Source organism: Ammospiza nelsoni, chromosome 3 (genome assembly GCF_027579445.1).
Source record: "Ammospiza nelsoni isolate bAmmNel1 chromosome 3, bAmmNel1.pri, whole genome shotgun sequence".
NCBI classification, from domain to species: domain Eukaryota; kingdom Metazoa; phylum Chordata; class Aves; order Passeriformes; family Passerellidae; genus Ammospiza; species Ammospiza nelsoni.
In genome coordinates, this window is record NC_080635.1 from 56,071,617 (window position 1) to 56,084,298 (window position 12,682).

General features: G+C 36.8%; 1 protein-coding gene across 3 annotated transcripts in view; it reads left to right on the forward strand.

Moving 5' to 3' along the window:
• The window catches only part of RGS17 (regulator of G protein signaling 17), a 69,722-nt gene extending 57,805 nt beyond the window's left edge, over window positions 1-11,917 (forward strand). For 2 of the 3 annotated variants that reach the window (XM_059469277.1, XM_059469278.1), the window contains exons 3-5: window positions 3,256-3,345; window positions 5,210-5,444; window positions 8,485-11,917. In XM_059469277.1, the coding sequence (XP_059325260.1) occupies window positions 3,256-3,345; window positions 5,210-5,444; window positions 8,485-8,673 (514 nt within the window). In that variant the 3' untranslated portion in view covers window positions 8,674-11,917. The remainder of the gene's footprint in view (window positions 1-3,255; window positions 3,346-5,209; window positions 5,445-8,484) is intronic. The other variant, XM_059469279.1, reaches the window with a different exon arrangement.
• The last annotated feature ends 765 nt before the right edge of the window (window positions 11,918-12,682 follow it).

Sequence of the window (12,682 nt, forward strand, 5' to 3'; positions counted from 1 at the left end):
GCATCTCTAAATTTTAAAGATATATGATGGGTGTATTCCAATTAATAAATAATATCGAAGATGTTAATAACACCAAAGATGTTCATTTGCATCAGATGTCTTTCTAGTGCCCCTCCCTTTCATTCAACTACTTTTTGGTGAGGCACATCAGCAATTTCCTTTTCTTAAATCCTTAACTAAGATAATTTTCTTAATTTTTAGCCTGTTACTTTTAGGCTGTTTAGTATTATGCTGTACAGCAAAATCCTTCTGACACAAACAGCTAGCTTCAATTATGGATTAATATATCAAGGACATCAGCTCAGGTGTGCAGAACACCCTTGCTGCTGCAGACTGCTTGAATTCCATAGAGAAATGTGAACAGATAGGGTGTTTCCAGCTGAATATAGCAACATAGGAAAGAGCAGTGCAGTGTTTTCATTTCAAGTTAAAAGGTAACAATCTCTTATTGTGATCAGTTACTTAAAGGCTGCTTTCAAGCTAGCTTTGCAGTCAAAAATGCTTAAATATTTAATTCTTTTTCTAAGAGATCACGAACCAGTTCCTTGAGTGAAAACAAGCATACCTGAATTAAGTGTACTTGAGTATAAAAATGATGGTTTCCTTTACAGGAAAAACATATTAAAAGTAACATATCTGATGGAACTCTAGTCTTGACAGATGTAGATAAATAAAAGTTGAAATTTAGTGCTAGTTTTGTCACAGGTAACATAATGCAGAATATAGGCCAAGATGCATTGCAAAAGTATCACAGTTTTAAACATGTTCCAACCCAGTGTGAGGCTTCTGTCTTTGGAGTGTTCTCTGTTTTGCAGCCCTGACTAACTTCAGCCATTAAACTCCCGTTATGAATGGTGAGATGATGGAATCAGGGCCAAGTGTGTACCTTGCATTGTTGCTATGGTATACATACCATAAAACTGCACACTATGTTCCAGGCCCACAATCTGAACTTTCTATTGGTTTGTTGTTGTTGTTGTTTGGGGTTTTTTTTAAGAAAATAAAACGTATACTGTGCATACTGTCTATTAGTTATTCCTTTGATAAACAAACATTGCAATGAAGTCAACATGGCCTTCTTGCTCCTATTCCTATTTCTCTTTTTCACCACTCACTACTTCACTATCATTGTTTCCCCTTCATCAACCCATGACGGTTTTCCCAAGTCTAGCAGAGATTTTGCATGAGCAAAGCAAACAGTATTTGACCCCAGACAACAAATTAAATTAGTAGTGTATACTAACTGCTCTCACATGAGTCACTTTCTACTTCCAGTAAGACTCTGCATCCAAACCTTGAATGTTTAGTGCCGGACAAGTAAATTATCTGAGCACAGCTTAGTTGCTGTTGATGTAATGGAGGAAGGAAAACAGGCAGCTTCATTCGCTTTTAGGCAGACTCAACACCTTAATGCATTCACAACCTACACAAGCTGTTTCCTCCCTCCATGTTGTTATTCTTCCATGGAACCAAAGGACACTCTGCTTTCTGCACCCACAGAGAAGACAAATACTGCTCTACCTATGGACTGCAAAGGAGGGAGGGAGGGAGGGAGAGAGAGCTTTGTGCCTTCCGTGCTTCTCCCTCACTCCAACTTTGTGCTCTGGCCAGATGCAAGGTGACTCTAAGCAGTTACATGTGTGGACTTAAAGATTACAAGACAGAAAGAAAGTGGATGGTCCCCTTTTTTTCCTCCTCCTGTATATGGAACTCCTTTCTGTCTTTCCTGGGTGCTCCCTCTGTAGACTGACTATCAACAGGTCAGAGGAGACAGAAAGGCTTTTTACCTGCCAACCCCAGAGTTCAGGATGTGTTGTTTCTCCTGCAGCAGTTGATGACACCCTAACAACCTTAGCAGCACTGGAGCTGCATTCCTACGCTGTAACAGGGGAAGCAGGACCAAGGGCCTGAACTAAGGTCTTGGCAGGTAAGTGAAGGAGCAACCAGTATCAAAGAGCTTCGTTTGCAAGTGTACGTCTCTGTAATGTTTAAGTCTTAATATGTGCTCTGCTTTACCTGGGAGCTTAAACTTCCAGTTTTCAGAAGAGTATTTGAGAATACCTATTAGCTCTGCCAAATGCTTGAAAAAATTGTTGAAGACACTCATAAATGCAGAGAACCTATAAAGGAAGATTATTTGCGCTAAAGATGTCTCAGAGCTGGGATTTCTTCTTAGAGCTGAGCAGGAGTTATTTAGATTAGTGGGGGAGGGAGAAGCTTTATGCTACAAACATATTTTTGTAGCAACACTTACAGCGACTGAGACCATCAGTGTATGGTGAATACTTAATATTCAAAATATGAGCTCTTGAGATTAGAAGGGGGATTTTTGGCTTGGTTGCTTGTTTTCTCTCAACCGGACACATAGGGAACACCTGATGAAAGGAAATTTCCATCTCCTTACTACATTTCACTTCTTAAGCTTAATTATCAGAACCAGGTTTTCCACATGAATATCTATGTCACTCAAAACATACTTTATTTCAGTAGTTATCAGGAATTGTGGGTTTGCAGGCAATACCCTATTCCAGAAGATTCACAGAGAACACACACAGAGGAAGTCTTTACCACTACATCAAATCTGATTTAAAAGATATTTGCAAAAAAAAAAAAAGTGATTCTTGTTAAAGAAGCAAAAAACCATTAAAAACAGCCTTGCATAAAGGAAGCCTTTCTTTTCCTTGCTTGTGGTAATATGAGGGTAATGGATGCCTTTCTGCTCAGAGGCCAGTATGTTTTACTTGTTGGAATGGAAAACAAATTTAGGTCAGAAGAGGAAATCATAAGGAGCTGCCACATGCTAAGTTCTGAATCTGAGCCATCTATTGCCACTGTATCTTGGAGAGAGAAAAGGGAACATTCATAAAGCCTGAAAAACTATCCAGAACTGGTGGGGCATCAAAGCCCCATCAAAATCCAGTTCAGATATTCATATCCCCCCTACTCATACTGTTCCTAGTATTCTCAGTTAACTAAGTGAAATCACTCCAAAAGTGACCTCTAAGTATTTGCCCATCTTTCAGTGGATAAACTGCGAGCTTCTAAAACACTGCATGTGCTAATAGCAACTGTAAATTAATATTCATCATAGTTCAGGGGAAAAGTCATTATAAAAACTTTTCTTCAAAATTTTAGACACAAGAGTTAAAAATGATACTCTATATAGGTCTATATCTTTTAAAAGTTTGCATTACTGTAGTCATTGTTTTAAATTAACTTTCTCTAGACAAAATAAAGTGTTGTACTACATTGCAGCCTCACTGTTAGGAATGAAGATAGAGGAGACAATGCAGGAAGGCCAACACATACGACCAAATTGGAGAGTATCCAGGTCATAGAAGAATGGTAAGTTGGTCAAACTGTTATCTAATAAGTGTTTTGTCCTTAACTAATATCAAGAATTGTCTTGGGTTTAATTCTTTGGGAATGTCCTTTTTATTGCTTTTCCTCCAAAAATTCTATACAAAAGGAAGCAAAATCTGTCCTGACAATGAAATGACAGCAGAGACATTCACAAGTCAGATTTCTTTACAGTTTCTTATTTGTGGGGAAGAACCATGGGGAGAAATGGAAGATGCATAGACAGTTCCATATGTAGGTCTCTGTAAGAATCCTCTGCTGCCTGTGAGAGCACTTTTTCCTGTCTCTCCAGACAAGAAGAAAAAATAATAGTCACAAGTGTACTTCATGACCAGATTTTTAATGTGGCTACCTTTCATAAAGCATCTTGAACTATGGTTTCACTGGAATTTAAAAAAAAGCCACATACCTTGCAAACTAGGTTAAACATACAAAGTGTGAGCTTCTACTTCTGTCTAAAGCTTGGGCCCATGTTTATTATGTGGGGAAAAATGGTAATCTCTAATCACATAAGAAGAAAATTCAAACTTTAAAGGACATATGTGATGAAAAAAACAAAAAACAAACAACTCATTGCCTTTATTGCTAATCATCTTCTTTTATGAGAAGACAATATTGTAAATTTCTACAAAATACGATAGTGAAGAGCTTCCCAACAGACAATAAGGGAGCCCAGGTTGTTTGTCAGCCCCATTCAGCTCAGCAGGTTCTTTGAACTCTCCTCAGCAGAGAGCGCCAAGTCCTGAGAGGACTGTTCACCTTAAAATCTGTGTTTAAACTTTTTCATTCAGTTTACAATTACTTTACAGTTAAACAATTTGTGATTTATCACTAATAGCTTCCCATCATCCAGTCTACCTTGCATATAGTGCATAGAGTTGATAAATTGACTTGAACAGGAATTATATAGACAAATGTCACTTACTGTGCATCATGATAACACAAACAGTAATGACAACAGCTAGTAAAGCTCTTGTGTTGGATCGGGAAGGAGAGGGCAAGTGCTCAAAATAAAATTTGAAACTATATTAAAATTGTTGCTAAGTAATCTGGAGAATTAAGTTCTTAAGCTGTTCATTGGTACATTAATTGATGCCAGTAAGTCTTCTGATCACTTACCCAGTGCATCCACTGGTAAAAGCAAGGAAATAGTTCCCTTCAGGAAATGGAAATAAGGACTTTTCCCCATTTCTTCTCTTTCCTGTTTTTCCAGCAAAATCCATCACATCTCATGCCAAAAGATCATCATTCAGGTCAATAGCATGAAACAGAGGGAAGCTTAGCAACCCTTACGTACAAGCACAGAAATATGCTAATTTAAAATCTCTCTGAATTACTACTTTGTTTGGCCTCATTAGTATGCTTTTGGCTGCCAAGAGCTTTTTGTTTTTCTTGTTCCTCCTAAACCAAATTGTGTACAGTCACCATCAGAGGCAGGCAGGGACATCAGGTGTCATCTAAAGCCTTCACGAAAGAGAGTCTGTTTCCAGTTTCCTGGAATCTCCTTTACCTCCAGAGGCAGGAATTCAGTGCTGTTGTAGGATTTTGTCTTTGAGCTACTTGGCTAAGAACACCAGCAGAAAACTCATAAAAAGTCAAGTACATGTCTCATAACATTAAATACATTTAGTGGGCTATTGGGATAATGAATGCACAAGTGAAGAGCAAATAAATTTCCCCTGTTATTGCTGAAGTTTTTTTGCTTCCAGGTTTTTTTTGCTATCCAGTTTTTTCAGTCCAAGGTGAAAACCTTGGACTAAAGTGCAGTCAAAAAGAGAATTTTTGGATGAAATATGAAAACACCGTTACAAAAATAGAAGCATATTTGTAATGATATTTTCTTTTGCAGCCAAAACCCTACTGCAGATGAAATTTTGTCTTGGGCTCAGAATTTTGACAAGATGATGAAAACACCAGCTGGGAGGAACCTTTTCAGAGAGTTTCTTAGAACGGAGTATAGTGAAGAGAACCTGCTTTTCTGGCTTGCATGTGAAGATCTAAAGAAGGAACAGAACAAGAAAGTTATTGAAGAAAAAGCAAGACTTATATATGAAGATTACATTTCTATACTATCACCAAAAGAGGTAAAGCTGTAAATGCTGCATTTGCATTTTCTGTTATCCCAGCAGGAATGTTATACACTGAGTGTATAACTGGTGGGGTCTGAAAGTCTGTCAGATGAAAGTCTTAGTATGAGCATTAAATCAGGAAAGGAAGGGACAGAGACATAGAGATGCAGGCACTGGGCCATTTAGCATTACCCAAGTTCTCTATAAGGCTCAAGAAACTCCAGTAAGAGAAAGCTGAGAAATAGGTTTGCCTCTTTAGTAATGCTACATGTTGGACAGAGTGAGGAAATAAGTAATGCAAATGCAAATTGATTTCTGGAGAAAAAGCACCAAACTGAAAGAATTTAAATCAGAATTTTTATAGATTTATCTGCTGCTACAATTGTCTGGGAGAAAATCTGAATTTCCACTGGTTATTCCTATGTGAGAGTCCAAGAATGAAGATGACATATTTTATCTAATGAAATGTATAGTATCTAGGGAATTTTATAAAATTTTATTCAACCCTTTAACTGAAATAGAAAAATTTTAAAATTATCTTCACCTGTAGTAAAGAAAAAGCATCCCTATCAAACCATGTTTTATAGTACAAAGAAATACATAAATATATAAGCACTGCAGAGTTTTTCTTAGGCCACATCATGTACTTTTCTTTGCCTTGTCTTTGTGCATTGCATTTGAATTTCTACTCAATGGCATTATGCTAATTTATGCTCACTGTGGAACTTCCTTTCTACATTTTACTTTTTCACTACATTCAGTAATAATTTGCAACTTCATTCATATGAATGAAGCCAAAAGTGAATTATAGCTCCATTATTTTCTCTTGTGCCATAGTATCTACTTTTACTTTGGAGTGAAATACAATTGCCAATACAGCAAGCTAATAATAAGTTTTTACTCTAATATTCTTCTATATTTTTACCAGATAGGTATGTGATGAATGCTCATTTGTCTTTTTAAGCTAAGGCCAATCAGCATTTAAAATTCAAACACTAACCAAGCATTGTTTAACAGAGCTACTCACAAACTTGGTGCACTGGATGCATACAAATCTCATCAATCCGGTTGCTCCTGCCCATACTAGAAATCTTAGGAGGCAAAAAAGAGCTGTTTGCAATGCATTAGAACAGCATGGGAACTGAAAAATTCTTGTTCATCCAAGCATCCCTTTCCAGATGTTACCTTTTGGCAGAAGAGCTGATAATTTTTAGCATGACTGGTACAGTAAAGAAGTTGTTGAGGCAGAAGGTCTTAGTGTTCTAACAGATACTTGGTATTCATCTGCTTAGCAAAAAAATACCTTTAGTAATTACAACTAGTTTTGCCATCTGGCTTTAGTGAGTCACTGAAAAAATACAATGCAAATTAACAGTTCTATAATTAATTTTGGTTTTTGCATTCTCTGAGTGCAATTAACTTTTATTATGCTCAGTGGCTCAAAACCCCACTATCCTGCCAAATTTGAGGGGTTTTTTATCCCAGCTATTATGTTTGATATTGAAGAACCAATTAGCTGCACAAACTGTTTTTGTTGATATAAATGTGTGTTCCTGGGTGTCAGGGGGCGAATTGCTTAAATCTTAGTGTCCTTTCTGTGCTGTAGAGATGCAATGGTTTGGGCTTGAAATCTGTTCAAACACATTCTGAAGGCACATGGTTGCAACACTGCCACTCAAAACTGCCTTAGTACTGTACTCCTGCCTACACTCACTGGCTGAGCAGCACCACTGGTCTCTCATAGTTGTGCCTTGTGACTGACAACCAAGTGAGAGCAAATATTAGAGGAGAAAGCTTGTCTGCTCTGTCAGTAGCATACTCCAGTACGCTAACAAAACAACAGGGCCAGATTCTACAGCTGGTAGAATCTGAAGACAGAATGAAAATGTATATTTACTTCTCAGTGCTGTACCATACTATATTACAACACATCAGCATTTTTCAAAGACTTTGTTTCACCATGTATGAAAGCACAGGCTCACACATCCAAACATATTCTGAGTTTTCATCTTGGTTACCATCCTTTGTGTATCAAGGTTGATACAGACAGTATGAATATCTTTGTACAGTTGCAGAGCAGTAGGGTCAGATTGCACCTTGGTGTAAATCACAGTTTCTTAACTGATCTCTTCTTGACATTTATCTACTCAGGATTTTAGCCCTTTTCTTCTTAGCTGAGTAAACCTTTGCTGTCCCAGTGGGCCTTGCTGCTACTGCCATTTCATTTAATCCAGAACGCATTAATTTACTAGGTTTTATAGCATTTTGTGGATAAACTGTACATTCACTCAAATTTCTAAAGGATGTTCTAAAATCATCTGGGCATTCATCCCAAGCATAATATGGCCTTTTCTGCCTGCCTAAGCACAGGAGTTCATCACAAATGGTAAGTAAATGAGAAGCTAAAACTGAAACTTGCTAAGAACTTCAATATGGATATATGATCTCCTGGAAGTACGAATTACCAGATGTTAAAAGTTCTGACAAGAAGAAAAAAATCTGATGGAAATAGTTAATAATAATGGGGAGACTAACACAATAAAAATTATAAAAATCCCTGGGTAATTTGTAAGGAACAAATGTAGTGCCTGAAAAAGAAACAGAAAAAAAAAATCTCTAGGGCAGCCAGATAAGAATGATGAGTAGAAATATTCAAAAAGTTTAACCATAAATGCTCAGAAAAAAAAACTGCAGCTCTCTGAATGAGGGTAATTCAACATTCATTTCAGAGAAACATTTTTAAATGCATACAAATTATTTTTTAAGGTAAAACAATATGTTTTGGAAAACTGCAGTTGCACTGCATTTAATCTGCTGTACAGCTGCATTTCATAGCACAGATCTTAAGAGGGATGCAAAGACCAAGTCAAAACTGAAATAGAGGTGATGGTCTCAGTGCATTACCCAGTAATTGTGTGATGGTTCTGAAAGAAGCACAGAGCATTATCGAGTAACTGGTAAACTCAGCATGTTCAATGGAGCCCTGAGAAATAAAGAGACATATTGCAGCTTTTCCAATGTTATTGTTTCATTATTCTGTGCTCATCTTCTTCAGGTTAGTCTTGATTCCCGTGTGAGAGAAGTGATCAACAGAAACTTGTTGGATCCCAGCCCTCACATGTATGAAGATGCCCAGCTCCAGATATACACCTTGATGCACAGAGACTCTTTTCCAAGGTTTTTGAACTCTCAGATTTATAAGTCTCTTGTTGAAAGTATTACAGGCTCTACTTCTGAAACTTAGTTTTAATTTTCAAACAAAATAACTTGATTTTTTTTTGGGTGGGTGGGATGGAAGAAAATTAGTTTAATAACATCTGGAGCTGGGTTCCTGGAGAACTACAGTTTAGCACTACTCAGGCTACTGTGAAGAAAAAAAATACATATTATGGTCTCTGTCTACATTTTTACCAAGGTCCTCCTTGCTCAAGATGGTGTGGGAGGGGATCAATGGATTTGCCAAAACACATTTGTTTCACACTCCTTTCACCCTACTGCAGTCAAGATTGCAATGATGTATTTGTAGTTTTATGAACAATCTCCTTGTGTATCCTCACACTGCATGTGCAAGGTAAAACTGCTTCACTTACCACTTAGTTGTTGCAATATTTAATCCAATAATATAAATTATAGCTGTATTTAAAAACTTTTTTTTTTGTGCAATACAGTCCTATGGTACATAGAAACAATTACAGCAAACCAGAAAGAGGCTTGCATTTTTTAACATCACTAACTAAAAAGCCAATTTTTAAGGTGTAGCATTACTCTACATGCTCTACTGAGTACAATACACTGACTTTTTGAAGCCAATATTTCTGTACAGAGAAAAAGAGCTATTTATCACTGTTTATTTAAAATAAATCAAGCGGAGGATTCCTCTGGTTGTTCACTGCCAAAACTGTGGCATTTTCATTAAAGAGTTTGCAATGTCAAAGAAAAAGAAAAATAAAAGGAGAATAAAAAAGCACAAATCACTTAAAGGGATCCATTTCTGGGTGACATAATCTATGCGCTGATATTGTTTAATTGTTAAAAGAACAAAGATTTTCAATGTACATTTCAGATGTCAGATACTGTAATTGATTTATTAAAGACTGGCTATCCAGTTCTAACACTGTTGTATAATGTTATGTACTTCAGAAAAAAAAAAAGAAACAAGAAACAACACAAAAAGCTTGATAATTTAGTTTTTTGAATAAAGAAATTTAATAAAAGATTGCCTACATGTAGCATTTTAGAGCATTTTAGAACATTTTGATGAACTGCATCTGTTCTGTAAGATATTTTTTTTGAAAGCTAAATCCGGTAAAAAAATGTTTTTAAATGAAGTAATGTTTTACGAGGTGGCGGATTAAAGAAGACTTATCTTAGTGTCTAGCCTCATTGATTTTGAACAACTCCTTGAAAACAAGGGGTTTGGAGAGTAATATAAACCAAACTTCAAGGGCTTCTAAACCCACAGATCTTACCCAAGCAAAATGCCTAGAGAAACAGAATGGGTATCTTTCCTGGGTAAAGATTCCTGTACTGAGCCCTTAATCATAGCTAAGGCAGCACAGTACTCCCATCACTAGGCTGCCACGGTGTTTTTAATAGGTGTTTGCTTGGCCTTTTTATCAAAGAATGTCCAGTTTCAGGACACATTTTGATGTTTAAAGAGACAGTGACTTGGAACTTAAAAAAAACCCATCTTCATACCCACCATACACAAGCAAAATGAGTGTTAGCATCCCTCATAAACTGCTAAAGATACAGCAAGAAATTGCTCTGAATACTTGTTAAATAAATATATATATATATATATATAATGTTTGTGTGCATATATATATATATTTAATACTGACAACCATGCTAAGACTTCAGAGGCAAGGTTCTTCTCACTTGCGTAGGACTGAACACGGCACGAGCCCATCGCTTCCGATTGGCCTGCAGGGTCTGCAGTCGTGTCCTCGAGTGGAATCTGGCCTGAGCGCAGCTGGCTCCCAGTCCTCAGTTACTCCCCGCGGGCAGCCTCCGGTGCCGGCTTTGGCGGGAGCTGCTGCCGCCGAGGCACGTCTGCTGTGGCACCGTAACTGGGAGCATGCAGGTCTTAGTTTATCTTCTGGGGCTTATTTTTTTCCCTTTGTTTTACTACCTCTCATTTTCTTAATTTATTGAACATGCTTCAGATAGCAGGTTTGGGGAATTTTTTAGTCATTCTTTTTACTTGAAACCTCTGTGCTTTTTTTGGATATATATATATGAACAATTTAACAAACTGTTTCTTAAACTGATTTGGTTTTGTAATTTATATAGAATTCAGGAGATGATTAAAAGGGCTATTCTCTATTCCCTATGCAAATATTTTAACTGTTGTAGTGTTTGACAAAATGGGATCTAAAACAAAAATCCGCAAAGTGGAAAAACAAATCTGTTTACAGTGGCATTGCTGACTATCCTACCATATTCAGCACTTTTAAATATTGTTATTTATGAAAATGTAGTTTAAAATGCAAGACAAAATATTTATAAATGTTTCTTTTAATAAATACCTGTTTTGTCTGAAAGTGCTACCGTGTTATGACAACTTTATTCATGTTGGTTAGCTACTTACCATTATGAATAAAATATTCAATTATGATACTGATCGAATACGAGCTATGATGTTTACAAATCCTGAGGGGGGGAAATTCAGTGAGAAAGGACTGCCTCCTTCTACTGTGAAATGCTGTTAGGAAAAAAATATTTTTTCTTGCTTTTTTCTTAATTGGAATTTAACTATGGTCCTACATATGTCTAGTATCATTTGACTAGTTATATTTACTTGGTACTAAACATATACAGCATCATATATGTATATATTTACATAGTGTAATTTCAAGTTGTTGGTGTTTGAGGCACAACACATTTAGTGCACACATCTAAGCAATGTGTAAGAGACAAAACTGCATGCATAAGTCTTGACAAATGTAGACTTGAATATTCTTAATGTTACTATTTGATGGTGACCTGCTAGTCATAAGCTATCTTTATAAGATATTTCACACAGGTAGAACTTCTTGTCAACACAGACAAGTCATCCTTTCAAGACAGGTTTAAAGCTAGATGTGCAGGCCCTAAAATACTACCTTGATTTCTAGCATAAGGTTCCGAAATCTGTATTTGGAAACTGTGACATAATTTTGAAAAATATTACACCAATCTTCAGTGTAATACTGCAATGAAATCACGTTTAAAAGTTTATTGTCTAAAATCCTCTGTTGAGAAGGATTTAAAAATTGAACATAGCATGTAAAGTTTCTTTCTTGGAGCAAGTGCTCGCATTAAAACATTTAATATACATTTCGTTTATTGGTTTGGATTTCCCAAATTTTTTTTTTGACAAAAATGGATGTGGTCCAAATGGACAATAAGTAACATGATCTCATTGCCTATCATACAGTTCTTTGAACACAAACTGTAAAAAAGTCAAGCTATTAAACTGATTTATTGTGCATGCAGTGTACAATACACTTTGAAAAACTGCCTAAATACACTTATTCTATAGCTTGGAATAAAATAAGTATGTATTTAACTTGTATTTCAGTTTTTCATGAGAATGTATATAGCAAGCACACTACAGAAAGTGAGCTATGTTTTTTGTCACTTTTGCCTGGTGTTTTAAATTCCTGTCAGATAGAACCTAATGCCAAAGAGCTAAAAATAAGCAGAGTACTTCTGAACCCTCCTGTCCTTTAGGTTGAAAAGAAACTCAATCTATACTGTGTTACACATGTGTTCAATTTAGCCAGCTTTCACATAAATGAGCTTAAAGTAGTTTGGGACACCCAGAATGAAGCAAAACTCACAGACAGTATCATGAGCATTCAGATTAGCCTGAAGGCACATGCGGTGTGGAGGAGACTCAAGGTTTGATGGAGAAAAGACAGGTTGGTGACAGGTTGGTGACACAGGTGGCTGGGCTGCAGGTTAAACAGCTATGGCACGGTACTATGGGAATGTGGTCATAGCACCTCCAGGTCCACAGCCAGCCCATAACTCAGTTGAGTACCTGTGGAGCCCACTAGTTCATTTGCAGGACAACAGAAAGGGGATACAAACCACACTTCAGCTAGCAACAGCTACTTTTTAAATTAAAGCATGCTGAAGTGCTGCTAGGCTATGGTCTAAACCAAGCAAATGAAGGAGAACTACAGTCTAGCTTCAACAGCCAGGGTTTAAGATGTCATCTCACACTAAACTTGATTCCCTGGGCAGCAAACTCAATGGCAAGG